The 15,754-nt window shown below is 40.4% G+C and overlaps 2 protein-coding genes across 3 annotated transcripts in view; one reads left to right on the forward strand and one right to left on the reverse strand.

The window, feature by feature from the left end:
• Positions 1 to 1,462: 1,462 nt before the first annotated feature.
• Positions 1,463 to 15,754, reverse strand: part of cenpp (centromere protein P) — a 143,234-nt gene continuing 128,942 nt past the window's right edge. For both annotated transcript variants that reach the window (XM_057845946.1, XM_057845947.1), the window contains exons 7-9: positions 2,829 to 2,908; positions 2,664 to 2,755; positions 1,463 to 2,586 (exon numbers count right to left, since the gene is read on the reverse strand). In XM_057845946.1, coding sequence (XP_057701929.1) covers positions 2,459 to 2,586; positions 2,664 to 2,755; positions 2,829 to 2,908 — 300 coding nt within the window. In that variant the 3' untranslated portion in view covers positions 1,463 to 2,458. The remainder of the gene's footprint in view (positions 2,587 to 2,663; positions 2,756 to 2,828; positions 2,909 to 15,754) is intronic.
• The window catches only part of ecm2 (extracellular matrix protein 2, female organ and adipocyte specific), a 29,868-nt gene continuing 29,120 nt past the window's right edge, over positions 15,007 to 15,754 (forward strand). The window contains exon 1 of the mRNA XM_057845945.1: positions 15,007 to 15,206. The gene's annotated coding sequence lies outside the window, so the exon portion shown is untranslated. The remainder of the gene's footprint in view (positions 15,207 to 15,754) is intronic.

Genomic DNA, 15,754 nt, shown 5'->3' on the forward strand with positions numbered 1-15,754 from the left:
TAATACACAAATCTAGAAAATCACATTGTATAATTTTTAAATAATAAATTTGTATTTAACTGCATGAAATAAGTATTTGATACATTACCAACTAGTAAATATTTCGGCTCTTCGGTTCTTTTTTAAGAACCCCTCCTGTTCTCCACTCATTACCGGAAGTAACTGCACCTGTTTGAACTTGTTACCTGTATAAACGACACCTGTTCACATGCTCAAAAAAACAAACTCCAACCTCTCCACAATGGCCAAGACCAAAGAGCTGTGTAAGGACATCAGGGATAACATAATAGACCTGCACAAGGCTGGGATGGGCTACAGGAAAATAAGCAAGCAGCTTGGTGAGAAGGTAACAACAGTTGGAGCGATTATTAGAAAATGGAAGAAGTTCAAGTTGACGGTCAATCTGCCTCGTTCTGGGGCTCCATGCAAGATCTCACCTCGTGGGGCATCACTGATCATGAGGAAGGTGAGGGATCAGCCCAGAACTACACGGCAGGAATGGTCAATAACCTGAAGAGAGCTGGAACCACAGTCTCGAAGAAAACCATCGGAAACACATTACGCCCTCATGGATTAAAATCCTACAGCGCACGCAAGGTCCCGCTGCTGAAGCCAGTGGATGTCCAGACATGTCTGAAGTTTGCCACTGACCATCTGGATGATCCAGAGGAGCAATGGGAGAAGGTCATGTGGTCGGATGAGACCAAAATTGAACTTTTTGGTCTAAACTCGGCTCGTCGTGTTTGGAGGAAAAAGGATGAGTACAACCCCAAGAACACCATCCCAACTCTGAAACATGGCGGAGGAAACATCCTTTTTTTGGGCTGCTTCTCTGCCAAGGGTACAGGACGACTGCACCGTATTGAGGGGAGGATGGACGGGGCTATGTATCGCCAGATCTTGGCTGACAACCTCCTTCCTTCAGTGCGAGCCCTGAAGATGGGTCGTGGCTGGGTCTTCCAGCATGACAACGACCCAAAGCACACAGCCAAGGCAACTAAAGAGTGGCTCCGTAAGAAGCATCTTAAGGTCCTGGAGTGGCCTAGCCAGTCACCAGATCTGAACCCGATAGAAAATCTATGGAGGGAGCTGAAAGTCCATGTTGCCCAGCAGCTGAAGGCTCTGGAGAAGATCTGCATGGAGGAGTGGGCCAAAATCCCTGCTGCTGTGTGTGCAAACCTTGTCAAGGACTACAGGAAACATTTGGTATCTGTAATAGCAAACAAAGGTTTCTGTACCAAATATTAAGTTCAATTTTTGTGATGTATCAAATACTTATTTCATGCAATTAAATGCAAATTTATTATTTAAAAATCATACAATGTGATTTTCTGGGGTTTTGTATTAGATTCTGTCCCTCACAGTTGAAGAGGACTTATGATACAAATTACAGACCTCTACATGCTTTGCAAGTGGGAAAACCAGCAAAATCGGCAGTGTATCAAATACTTGTTCTCCCCACTGTATATATATTAGGGCTGTCAAATTTATTGCATTAACGGGCGGTAATTAATTTTTTAAATTAATCACGTTGAAATATTTAACGCAACTGACACATGCACGGAATGACCCGTTCATGCGTTGCATCAAACAGTCTACATTGACGCCGTTTTAGCACATTGAGAGCGAAATGGCAGAGAAATGCGAGTGGACACAGGCGTTCATTGGACCGCGCCTTTTATTGGCTTAAGTTTTGGCAGCCACTACTAACAGTCATGGTTGCCCAACTTCCCATCATGCATTTGTGCGGAGCAAGACACGATCTTAACACGCTTAATTAAACGCAACGCAGAACATATTGTATACCATTTGCAGCCACTACTGACAGTCATGGTTGCCCAACTTCCCATCATGCATTTCGGCGGAACAGTTAGGTTGCTACAGTATCGTTTAGTGAAAGCACAACAAAAATAATATACCTATCCCTCAAAAAAATAATGTTCACAATGGCGAGCTATTGGTTTATTTTTTGATTGAAAATTGCTCAAATTTTATTAAAACGAAAACGTTTTAAGGGTTTTAATATAAAATTACTATAACTTGTACTCAAATTTCTTTTAAGAACTACAAGTCTTTCTATTCGTGGTGTTTCACTGGCTTTGACGGCAATAGATGTCCAATAAGATTTAATAGTTCAAGACTCTTCGCAATTTTGTTGCATTTTTTCAAATCGTGAACTTTCAACAAATGGCAAATTTGATTCATTTTTAAAATATTAACTGAACATTGAATCGCAAATTTGTCACATTATGAATAATCAATTTGCAATGACATGAAAATTTGTCACATTTAAAATACTTATGAATAATCACAAATTTGTCAATTTTTTAAATTGTTAACATTCACCAAATTGTTGCACTTTTTTAATTGTCAACTCGTGATTAATTGCAGTCATTCATTCGCTACTTCCAACTCCAGGCGTTCGAAAAGTTGACAACACGTCATCTTCACCTCTTGTTCAGTCATCAAGAATAAGTGCCGCCCTGATGACCTCCTCCAAGGCCGCTTCGGGCCCCAGTAGCCTCAGCAGGCTGTGGAAGCCCTCACCGACGCCATCTACGTTCCATGACGGCAACAGCCGCAAAGCTGTGTCCGAAAAATTTTGAAAAAACAGCAATGTCGTGAATGGTTTGTTTGATTTGATAGCGAGAGGAGCGTCTCACCCTGCTGCGGGATCTTTGGGAGCAGGTCCAGTTTTGGAGTGACTTTGCCCTCCTTGGACACATCCACACACCAGTGCAACAAAAAAGTGCATCTGAAATGACATTTTTAAAAATTCAAAGAGTTGGAAAAAACAACCAGTGAATGGAAATATTTTGATTTTGAACCTTTTAAGAGCAGGATGATGAAGAGCCAGTGTGGAAGAACTATCGCCGTCAGGAAGACTCACCACTTGTGGGTATTTGGCCTAAAAAACACACAAAAAAAGCACATAATTGTTGGAGTTATAAAGATACATGTAGTAGATACACAGACACAAATGCATGTACACAAAGTCTTAAACTCCACCTAAGCGGCCAAATTCAAAGCATCGTCATATTTTTGACCCTTTGTCTTCTCATCATATCAAATTTGAGTTACATGGCTAATCTGTTATCAAATTATCGCTAAATTTTTTTTCTGACCTCTAGGACCTTTCACCTCACGAACCCAAAATTCACTCACCTCTTCCATTTCATATTACAAACATACTCTGCTGTAAGTTTGATAGTAATTCCATTATTCGTTCATGAGAGATCTTGAACACAAACACACGGAACGGAATACATTAAAATTACCGTATTGGCCTGAATATAAGACGGTCATTTTTGCATTGAAATAAGACTGAAAAAGTGGGGGTCGTCTTATATTCGCGGTCTAGACATTTATTTATTTATTTATTTTCCCTTCAGGCATGACAAATCCAAACAAACATACAGCATTTATATGTGTTTATAATTAATTCAACCCGAAAAGAAAAGGGCTGACGGAAGAAGCCGAAGCTTATTGAAACCCGTCCCCAGTATACCATAAAGGACGCAGAAAATATCGAATATCAATTTTTGACATTCAGATTACATTCATATTCCCTCCCCGCTATGGTATGAGATTCCCTCCCTTTTGAGGTTTGTTGTGTTACAGAGGCGCCAGTATGTCGTGAGTGCAAAACACGTTATCTCGTGAGATTCCCTCCCAACTGTGGAACCCAGAGGCCAGGATGGTGTGAAGAACAATAACAGGTGTCGAAGTGGAGGAGTAAAAAAGTTTATTGTAAGCAATATTATGGCTATTCACTCCGGGTCATATAATCACATATTTTACCCATCACGGTGACAGACAATCCATTTGAACTGGCAACGTTAGAACAAAACAAAAGTTCCAAACATGTTACAGTACTGTACCGTTTACAGTATTTCGTCAGAAGGCCAATTTATACTAGATGTGTGTGTAGGCTATTTTCCATTTTTTGCTGGAGACGCATCCATCAAAATGGGTGGGGCCAGATGCTTATTCACGGTTTAAACACCAGCGAGCATTGATGATGAACGCTTCATTATGTAGGTGGAAAGTCACAAAATGATTTACGATATAGGAGATCCTTTTTATAAGGACAACTTTAAAAAGGAAGACGCATGGAACGCCATAGCAGTAGCTATGAGGATGGCCGGTAAGTTTTTTATGTAATTTAAAACAGTAATTACATTAGGGGTGTGACAAAATATCGAAATGGTGATATATCGTGATACCTTGTATCCCAAAAGGTTATCCATATGCTCCTGCCAAGAATCGAGATATCGTTTTGAAAAGGTGTCAATGTCTAAAAAAAATAATAATAAAAATGAACCAACAAGTTGCTACCAAAATTTTCCACCATAATAGTGTCTCAGTTAACTCTAAGGCTGCATTGACGAGGATAAGCGGCATGGAAAATGAATGAATGAATGAATGAATGAATGAAAATCCCAGAGTGAATGTGTGAGGCATGATGGTGACCAGCAGATGGCGGAACAGGCTTTTTTGACATTTTGAATTGATGAAAAAGACACATGATGAGTCTCCAGTTTTTGCTCCTTTTCCTTTTCTTTTTTTTCCCCCAAGATTGAGTAAAGCTGACTCAGCACTTTTCCCCAGACGACAACATTTGGGAAAGTCATCATAAAAGACAACGAGAAGAAAAAGGGGAACAATCAGTGGAAGAACAAGGATGCGTGTGTTCTTAAGGCATCGGAGCATCTGTTTCTTCTATCATCGCATGTTTTTTAACGCACTGGTTGCTATTGACAGTGTTAGACATGGGTTACTAACCTAACTGGGAGGGGGCGTATAAACAATGATTAAATGTAATTGCGTGTAATCATGAGTTAACAATTCAAAGAATGCAACAAATTTACAGTTCATCAAGTTAACTCTTCATATAAATTTGACAAATTTGTGATTAATCGTGAGTTGTCGTTTTAAAGCGTCAAAATAGCAAAAAATATCACATTAACTATAAAGTTCAAGCATTTTTTTTTACTGTTAATAGTGAGTTATAGTGAGCTATTCAAATTTTGACAAAGGTTATTAAAAAATGTGACAAATCTACAATTAATCAGAACTTTATTTAAAAAAAAAAAAAAAAAATTGCAATTAATTGATAATTAATCGATTGATCCGGACTTGGCTATTAAAAATGTGAACAAGTAAAGAGTTAAAGTGGTTATGACACAAGAAAGCATCTTTATTTCATATTACACGTTAGGGGTGTGACAAAATATCGAAAGAGTGATATATCGTGATACTTTCCCAAAGGTTATCGATATGCTCCTGCCAAGAATTGAGATATCGTTTTAAAAAGGTGTTAATGTCTAAAAAAAAATTAATGCTGTCAAAATTATCGCGTTAACGGGCGGTACTTAATTTTTAAAATTAATTATGTTAAAATATTTGACGCAATTAACGCACATGCCCCGCTCAAACAGATTAAAATGACAGCACAGTGCAATGCCAACTTGTTACTTGTGTTTTTTGGAGTTTTGTCGCCCTCTGCTGGCGCTTGGGTGCGACTGATTTTATGGGCTTAAGCACCCATGAGCATTGTGTAATTATTGACATCAACAATGGAGGGCTACTAGTTTATTTTTTGATTGAAAATTTTTACAAATTTTATTAAAACGAAAACATTAAGAGGGGTTTTAAATATAAAATTTCTATAACTTGTACTGACATTCATCTTTTAAGAACTACAAGTCTTTCTATCCATGGATCGCTTTAACAGAATGTTAATAATGTTAATGCCATCTTGTTGATTTATTGTTATAATAAACAAATACAGTACTTATGTGCCGTATGTTGAATGTATATATCCATCTTTTGTCTTATCTTTCCATTCCAACAATAATTTACAGAAAAATATGGTATATTTTACAGATGGCTTGAATTGCGATTAATTACGATTAATTAATTTTTAAGCTGTAATTAACTCGATTAAAATTTTTAATCGTTTGACAGCCCTAAAAAAATATAAAATAAAAAGGAACCAACAAGTTGCTACCAAAATCTTCCACCATAATAGTGTCTCAGTTAACTCTAAAGGCCTAGTTAAGCTTCCGCATCAGACCTGCGCCGTCAAGGAAGACCCGATTTACGACCCTGCGCTGTAGCCTGACGCGGTCCTATTGAATTTTCAAATCTTAGCGTCATGTCGATGCAGATGACGTGATGGAAATGTACTGTGATTGGTCCGCTCACGCTGTTGTTTCCGGTTCAGCTTGAAATCACCGCCATTGTACACGCAAAAATGGACCAAGCCGACGAGAGTATCATTGAAGAGCAAGTCTCGTCAAGACATCATTAAGATTGCCAAATGGAAAGGTCAACGACTGAATAAAAAAATGGAAGGACCACCCAGACGTGTGTGTTCGGAATCGAGTGGCCACACGAAGCGGTGACCCAGTCTGCCAAAAACTGCCAGCTTTTTATCACTTTATGACGTATTTTTTGGTTGTTGCACCTCATCACTTATTGTGTACATATGTTTGCTGTGAGTCTGTGACTTATTTACGTGTCACACGTCAAGTATATGAAGAATAAAGCACAGGTTTGGTGTCAAAAGAGTTGTTTTGATGTTTCACTTTCAACAACAGACAGGTTACACACGATACATGATCACTGATTGAGAGTGCTTCGGTGCTTTTATGATAACGTTAACATCAAGGCTTCCAAGGCAGTTTGGGAAGTTCCATAGATGCCAGAAATTTTCCTTCCAACTGGCTGGTTGTAGAACATGGCAAACCAATCGGGCTGGAGGGCTTTGCAGACCTCGGACAAAACGCTGGACGCAGTGCTCAACGCCAGTTTGAAGCTAGCCGCCACAGCTAGTTGGTTTTCACCCGAGGCTAAAACTCTCTATGCGGCATCAAAGTTGGACAGACTGCCTCGAAACAGTCTTCTGCGTCGCCTGCGCCTCAACATTTGTATAATCAACATTAACTCTGGTATTCGATTAGAAAAAAATATTCGAATTAAATTTTGTTGCTTCGGGTATTCGTTTAGTTAAAGTGGCGTTGTAATGCTTAATTTTGAAAGTGTTTGCATGCAGTTTTATTGATTAGGGTGGATACACTGGACTCTGGTCTGGCTCTTTTCACATGACTGACTCCAACTTTGCCCTGTTAAGACCAACATGAGCTAAATTTTTGTTTGAGCTATTGTTTTTTAATGCATCCATAATTTAGTTTATAGGTATATTTAGCCGTTTTTTGTGGGAATAACCATTTTATAGCATCTAAGCTAGCGGACTTTTTCTATGTAAGTTAGCCAATTGTTCTTTTGTTGTAGATAGATTCTCATTTTTAAAAAATCATACTGTTTGAGGCTCAGCTCAGGTATTGTAATTTTTCATGTTCCCTATCCAGTTACTCGATTATTCGAACTAACTAGTCTATCGATTAATCGACTACTAAAATATTCGATAGCTGCAGCCCTAATCAACATTTATTCAATGTTGATGAGCTGAAGATCCACATTCAAGCGTTCCATCTTGCATTGTTTATTTTTTTCTCTGTTAAACTAGACAAGAGGAAGTCAACAAGCAAGCCCCAAAACCGTACAAACATAACGCCACACCCCTCTAGTTGCCTGGCAGTGAATTACAGAGCAACGCGTCACCTGGCCGGAGAACCATCGAATGTCAAATGACGCCACAGTCGCTGCGCCATCACCGCAACGCGGGAGCATAACTCAGGCTTAAGGCTGCATTGATGGTGCACGACGCCCAATCCTTTTAGACTGGGGGTTTTCAGGGCATTTACAGGTCACTTGCGGTTCATTTTAGGGCATTTATAGGTCATTTCCTGTTGAGTTTGAGTCACTGCCTATTCATTTGGGTGATTCCCAGGTCACTTCCTGTTTTGTAACTCAAAATCAACAGGAAGTGACCCATAAAATACCCCAAAATCAACAGGAAGTAACTGAAGATCAACAGGTAAATGACCTTAAATGGCCCAAAATTACCTCATCGCCTGGAATTGGCTGCCACTGACGGCCATAGACGTACAATCCGTTTGAAGTGGGAGGGATGGCAGCGAATGAACGAATGTTCATTCGCTGCCACCCTCCCATTTCAAATGGATTGGACGTCTACTGGTGATAAACTCATTCCAATTAACAGCAGAAGTTTGTTTTTCTGTTTTTTAATTGTTGGTCAGAAAATCATTCTAGCGTATTCTACAAATGTATCGATAATCGTTGTATCACCATATCGTCAGATCATCGTTATCATGAGCTTTGTATCGCAAATTGTATCGTATCGTGAGGTACCAAGAGGTTCCCAATCCTATTACACGTAGTATTTTATGCTCCTGAATGAAATGGAGCGCTTGGATGTGTGTGGAAGCGATTGATATATTTATTCGACTTTTTGAATCCCGCGACATAAAGATGAGTCACTTCTGGCCAGTCTTGGGTTGAGGAAGAAGGCGGATGTGACGTCTGAAAGTAAGATCATCTTAACTATACAGCCATACTATTGTATGGCGAATGACTGCGGATTAATTAGTTTATTTTTCGCGTCACACCAGTCCAATATGCTGCAGGCTTTTGTTGCTACACCAGGAAGAGTGGTGTGAGCCTTTTTGGGATTCCAAAATATTGTGTTCACCGCGAAGAATGGGAAAAACAAGTCAGACAATCGTGAGACCATTGGAAGGACGAGGAAGTGAGTAAGCTGCGTGTTTTATATTATGTCAAATACTGGGATCATGGCGCATGTTTTAATAAGGAGGTGGCTTGCATTTTGTGGGTGATAAGGCTTGCTGTCGGCCAATGAAGCTGGGCGTGCTTGCATTAATCAGCCAGCGACCGTGGCGTGTGACAAGTCACCCGATGTTGGCCGGTTTATCCGCCAAGAATGAGCCGTTTTGGGCGTTCATTCCCCTGCCGTGTCCTCGGCAACGAGCACTCCCGCAGCACTGCTTGCCGGGGCCGCAGCAGGGGAATGACTAGCTGTAATAGTTCGCAGAAGGTTGCTCGCCGCCAGGGGCTGGCCGATCGTTGAAGGCAATCACTCCCACCGCCGTGTGTGACATAAGTCGGGGTAGTTTTGTGTGATTTTTCGTGTTCGAAAGGCGAGGAAGAGACTTGGAAGAGCCGCTCGGTTCAGGTTAGCATGGAGCCTAGCTGTCACGTCTCCTGTTTTATTTACGCTCTTTCCTCAGTCTCCGAGTCCAGCAGGAAAATGACAAGAGCCGGACTAACTCCGGTGGCATAAAATACCATTTGGGAGGTTAAAGAGGTCAGCAGTTTTGACCAATATGCAGTGATTTAGCCCTGTCGTACTATATAAATGCATTCATAATATGTCATATTCCATTTAGCACAAGACTGTCATTTGTCATGACCATACAATCTATAAAGACATCTGGGAAAAATACTTAAAAACAAAGAATATCCTGGAAAATATAGGCGTAGAGAGATAAAAATAATGATGACACTTTGTGTTGCAAATGCAGTCTGCTGTAGTCATTAGCCTCGTGTTTTAGGGCTGCAGCTATCGATTATTTTAGTAGTCGATTAATCGATGAACTAGGTAGTTCGAATAATTGAGTAATCGGATAAAGAACATAACAAATGTAAATACCTGAGCTGAGCCTCAAACAGTATAAAAAATAAATAAATGAGGATCTATGTACAACAAAAGAACAATTGGCCAACTTACAAAGCAAAAGTTTGTTAGCTTAAAGCAGAAATGTGAAGTAATTTCATAACATGCCAAATAGGGTCACAATTAAAGTAATTAAACATTGTCCAACAAATAAAGCATGAAAAAATAATTTATATGTTGTATATTTGACAAAATAATCGCGTTTCCGAAGTTCAAGCCTGAAAGGGGACGAACCCGGAAGTGATACGTCACACCGAGAACAGCGATGGGAGCGCTCCATACGGCCGCCCTACAAAGCCCTTCAAACAGCGGTATAAGTGATAGATCAAGCGCAAGTGAGGAGACCCAAGTTTTTGAAGAGTTGGAGGAAGAAGAGGAGACTGGAATTTTATGTTGGACCTAACATGTATTAGCCAGACGCTAATCAGGATGCAAACAATGAGCCTAGACTACCTGACATGGAATGGGTACAAGACCCATCGAGGTTATAAGATTGGTAAGATATAGGCTGTTATTATTTTCATGATTTGAAGATGCAGGCATTTGCACATAATTTTATGCTTTTGTCTATCTGATGACATTGTTAAAAAAAATAATAATCAGACTTCATGTTCATTTTGGCAGATCCGGCAGGCCTCGTGCATATAAATAATAACAAAAAAACGTTGGGGGGAAAGAAGGAGATATTTCGTTGAGGGCCTTCTCCACTTTTTTGTGGCAACAATAAGAAAACAAAATAGTAGACTGCCTTCACATTCGACCGCGAAGTTTTGCTTTTCGCTCATCTCCGCCTCGCCTCGTACTACCAGCTACTACTACTTCCAGTCCCAGCGTCTCTTAAACGGATCGTGCATAGTGTCTTGTAATGAGCTTTTTGTTGACAAAGGTATCGAACACACGACGTGCTGACAACTTTGTTTCTTAATTAACACATGGAGCTAACAGTAGCTGGGGCTCTCGGCAGGAAGTGGCTTCTAATGGCGTGAGGAAATGTCGTTTTTTCACACAAGCGAACAGATTACAAAGCACCACTTCAGTGTTGTCCCGAGACTACATTTCCCATGATTCACTGCGTGACTTGAGCCGCTCGCTGATTCGCTGCGAGATTGACTCAATGCCAACACGCTAGTTGTCACCTGTCAGTGGCTCTCGTAAAACACAAACTAGAAGGCTATCAAGCAATCACCGTGAAGGAAACGCCGAACCGTGCAAATGCAATGCAATGCTTGAAGCATGAAGGTGGAAATACATAATACAAATACAAATAAATGTGCACAAACTCACCGGCGGTGTGTGTCTCTTACAGCAACGTGACCGTGAATTACCGCGAGGCCGACCCGCTTATATGCACATCCACACCCCTTTCCCGATTGACAGAGGATTAACCCTTTCGGACAAGATCGTAGATGATGCATAATTTAAACACGCTTAACCTAGCGAACGCAACAACAACTACGATCGGGGATTGCCACGAGTTAACTTTTGGCTAACGTCGCTAACTTATACTGTTCATTCCACAACAGTTGGCAGCTCTGCTTTGACAAAGTCATCAGTCATCTATCCAAAAATCACACTTACTTTTTGGCAAATCCTTGATCATAAACAGACCGGTTAAGGAAGCAGGCGTCTTCGAAGTGTTTGCAGCAGAGAACACTACTCGATGATGGCATGAAATTCATTCGCTTCGTGCGAGCGAAAGATGTCCATTTACGTGCCCTGCTATCCTTTGGCCACTCATACAACTTTTCGTTTGAGTGAGAACAAAACATCGCCACACACCGCCGTGGAATCTTACCGAGAAGCAATGCAACAAACAATACTGTTCTATGGCGGACTTCCCTCGCACTTCCCGGTGTGACGCAATATCCGAAGATTTCCGAAGATTGCTGAAGAAAAGCATTTTCGTTGTCAAGGGCATTGCTATGGGTTAAACAAAGAATCTGGAAGGGTTGCATTAAAAAAAAATAACGAAAATATGCTTATAACTGTTAAGCCATTGATATTATTCAAAAACATGGTTGGCCAACCTTACTTCTAGAGCTGAAACGAATACTCGAGCAACTCGAGTAACTCGAGTTTAAAAACTGATCCGAGTAATTTTATTCACCTCGAGTAATCGTTTATTTTGACAGCTCTAAGCATCACGTTTCGCTCGGACTACTTTTAATGCGGGACAACGCGCTGACGTCACGTGCGTAGAGGAAGAAGCAATAAAAAAATATAAAAAACATTTCCGCAGCCGACAGCCGCTCCAAACTACGCCGACGTTGCTAAAAACTAGCCCGCGTGATGTTAAGTTGGTAGCAGGTAGCATCTGAGGAGTCTCATAGAGATCACATGTATGTTGAACTAGATGCAATATGATAGACTCGGCCGCATCTGGGCAGCGGTAATAAACAGCGGCCATCTTAAAGCAGTAGAGCGCTAAGCGCTAATAAAGAGCGCTAAGCGCTAAAAAATAAGATTAACGTTACTGTCTGAGTCACTAGCTCACGCAACGTTAGCCCTGCGGAGGGCTAGGTTTCTATTAATTATGACCACTTTCGATGCGTGGCTAACGTGTCTTACATACAGGCTTTAACATAACATAGCTTTGTGGAGTGATAAGGGTGTAAAATAAAAACTCAATAATGCTAACTATCAATTTTAGCTAAGTAGTCATTGCTGGATAAAACACCAAGTAGCACTGGTCCCTAGTGTGCTCCAATACAGCCTGTATCATACATTTATCTTGAACAATGCAAAAACACAAAATCCTATCAGGACTTACAGTTTAGAGTAGCGTAAAACTTAACTAGAACTTAAAAATGGCTTAACACAAATAGAAATTCAATTGAAACAGGTGGGAAAAAATCCTAACTTTTAAGTGATGTGTGTTATCAAGCGTAATGGCATTTTTAGGTATAAATATATATATATTTTAATAAGATCTAAAGGTTTTTTGAGTGAAAGCAGTGAATTTGTCTTTTTTTTAATTCTAGTTACATCTGAGATGCAATTGTTGGCTGTTTTCAACAATATACATCGAAAATAAAGACATTGATTGACTGAAAATGGTTCAAGATTAGATGAAATGTCTTGTTTTCTCATGTATATTTATAATTGCTCTTCACCTAAAAATATATTTGTTTTATCTGATTACTCGATTAATCGATAGAATTTTCAGTCGATTACTCGATTACTAAAATATTCGATAGCTGCAGCCCTACTTACTTCACATTTCCGCTTTAAATGCTATAAAATGCCAACTTTTTTTTTATTCACAATGCTCTTAACAAATGGTTCAGACACATATTCCCACAAAAAACGGCTGAATATACCTATAAACTAAATTATGAATGCATTAAAAAAAAACAGCTCAAACAAAAGCTTAGCTTATGTTGGTCTTAACATGGAGCAGCTGGATTCAGCCATGTGAAATGAGGCAGACTAGAGGGTAGTGTATCCACCCAAATCAATAAAACTAAATGTAAATACTTTCAAAACAAACCATTATAACGCTTCTTTAATTAAACGAATACTCAAAGCAGCAAAATTTAATTTGAATCTTTTTTTCTAATTGAATACTCGAGTCATCATTGCAGCACTAGTTTGTTGTCTCTGTCACCTTTTTCCCGTTCTGAATCTTCCTCCTCCTCCAAATACGACTTAAACATATATGGCTATATTTCACATACTTCTTCTTGATCGACAATATCATTCGAAAAATCTACACTTGAACCAGAATCGCTTAAAAACGCGTCCTCCTCCATTGGGCTTAATGCTAAATCCGCTGAAATCGTTCATTCTCCGACGTCATCACTAAGACGGAGGTGCCAGAGCGCTATGATGACAGGAGCTAAACGGCAGATTTAAAGACGCATTCCTCGTCGCCTGCGCTTTGCTAAATTGTTGTATATAGTTGAATCGTCACAAAATATGATTTTTATTCCAAAAATAATGCTATTTAAGATTTTTTTTGTCATGTCATATGCACTTTAAGGCGTATTCACACCTGCCTAGTTTGGTCCGGACCAAACCAAAAAAGTTCGTGGTGCGCACCTTTTGTGCTGGTGTGAATACAAACCAACAAACTCTGGTGCGGACCAAACAGTCAGTCCGAGACCTCGCCGGAGAGGTCTACCAAGCAGACCATGGAGCGTTTCGCTATACAGTAGGTGTGAAAGCGTCCGCACATAACGTTTTGCACGTAACAGGGAATAAAGATAGTTAGCATCACAGTCTGTGTTTAGCAGTATGTCGGCTAATATGAGACAGGGTTCAACGTGGAGCAATGAGAAGTGGATTGTCTTCTACCCTTGTAAAATGAAAGTGGCATCAAAGGCCTCTAATGCTCTAAATTTCCCACAAACGGTTGTAATTGGATGAAACAAATCATTATGAGCACTTTTGACAGTACTTGGGAGCTCTGTGACTGTTTACTTCCTTATTTTAGTGTGCTACTCAGGCCAGACTGTTTTGTCCAATGATTGAATGATTTTTGCACATGCGTAGGTAGACATGTGTCGATTACCGGTTTCAAGGTATACCATGGTATGAAAAGGTCAAGGTTTCAAAACGGCAAAAATTTTCCGTTATACCGTCCCTAAGATATTAGCTATTTTTTATTTCCCCAAAAATGCATAGAGAAATCCTTCACTTGCAGTTGCAAGGCTTAACCCTCCCCAACCGGTGTAGCTGTGCTACACAATGGCTGGAGGAGGTGAAACTCCTGAACTTTTTCTCCCCCCATCGAAGAAAACTAAACCACTTGTATGGGAATACTTCGGCTAAAGAAAAGTTACAGACGGCTACGGCCTAGATGAGGAGGGCCAACCGACATGTTAAACATCTTGCAGAGGGTGGCTGCAGAGGAGGCAATACCGCCAATATGATTTTGCATGTATACAAAATAAAGGTTAGTAAACACTGTCATGAACGTTTTCCACCAGCTACGAAAGTTAACTCCAGTGTGTTAAGTGTGTGTAGCGGTGGTAAAACGTGTCAAATTGCAATATGAAAAGGAACCGCATCAAAAAAGTCCGGACCAAGTGTGTTTTGGTGTGGACCAAAGAAAGCGAACTATGGACTTTCCTGGTGTGAATTCGCCTTTAACAAAAATCACTTTATACCATTCCAAAAATTTTAACATGACAATATTCCATTTAGATTTGCAGCTAATTCACACACAATTTTTGAAGAAATTTTATCGGCAAATTACCTAATGAACTGATCGCTGCAAGCCCCCCGACCCCCAGTCTAAACAGATTGGACATCAATCATTGTCACCCAATTGATTTTAGGGCCGTATTTGTTTTTATCCCTCGACACTTGAGTGACGTATTTGTCCTGGCCGTGAACTCTGACCTCCTTCCATCCGCTAGTGACGCTGCCTTCCAACTGTCTCTCTCTCTCTCTTACTCTCTCACTCCCCTGTGTCTCCTCGCTCACCCGATGCGGCCGCAGCACGCTCTCTCAGCTGTACGCAATCACGGCGACTACTGACAAGCACTGAAACTTTTCTGAAACACGCACACAAAAATCTCTCCAGAAGCTTCCACAAGAGGAGGAACCAGGGAGGAAGAATTTGGCCTCCAAACTGCTGGTAAGGTCCACTTCCTGTCTGTCTATCTGTCAGTCTTTAGCTCCGCCCCCTCCGTTCACTTGAGTAGCAATTGATGTGCATCCGTTCGATCTCAAAATTTCCGAATACCAACTAAATGAAGCTCCGTTACGACGAGCGTGTTTCTGATAACTCCAACGGAGGTTTCAGTGTTGGATGCCGTCATCCCAGTTATGTAACCTTTTTCCTTTTAGCAGGAAACGACCATAATTGGTCACCCGAGCCAGCGTTCAAAGCACGCCTCACTAGCAGCCATCAGACCAGATCTCAGCACCTCAAGCCAGTTTGCCTTGGTGACATGGAATTTCTATGATGAGTAGACAGACCTGCAAAAAAAGTTGCAAGCCCAAAAAAAAACACAATGCAAGCTTAACCTAGGGTCATGAAACTTGGCAGACAGGTCCATCATGAGTAGACCCAAAAAAGGTCTCGAAAGCCATGCTAAAAAAGAAACAGGAAGAAACCATTTTCTCCATTTCTATGGGTCCCTACCACAAAAAACACATGTCCTGGAATCATTTTAAAATTCA

The sequence above is a fragment of the Corythoichthys intestinalis genome, chromosome 9, assembly GCF_030265065.1.
Source record: "Corythoichthys intestinalis isolate RoL2023-P3 chromosome 9, ASM3026506v1, whole genome shotgun sequence".
NCBI classification, from domain to species: domain Eukaryota; kingdom Metazoa; phylum Chordata; class Actinopteri; order Syngnathiformes; family Syngnathidae; genus Corythoichthys; species Corythoichthys intestinalis.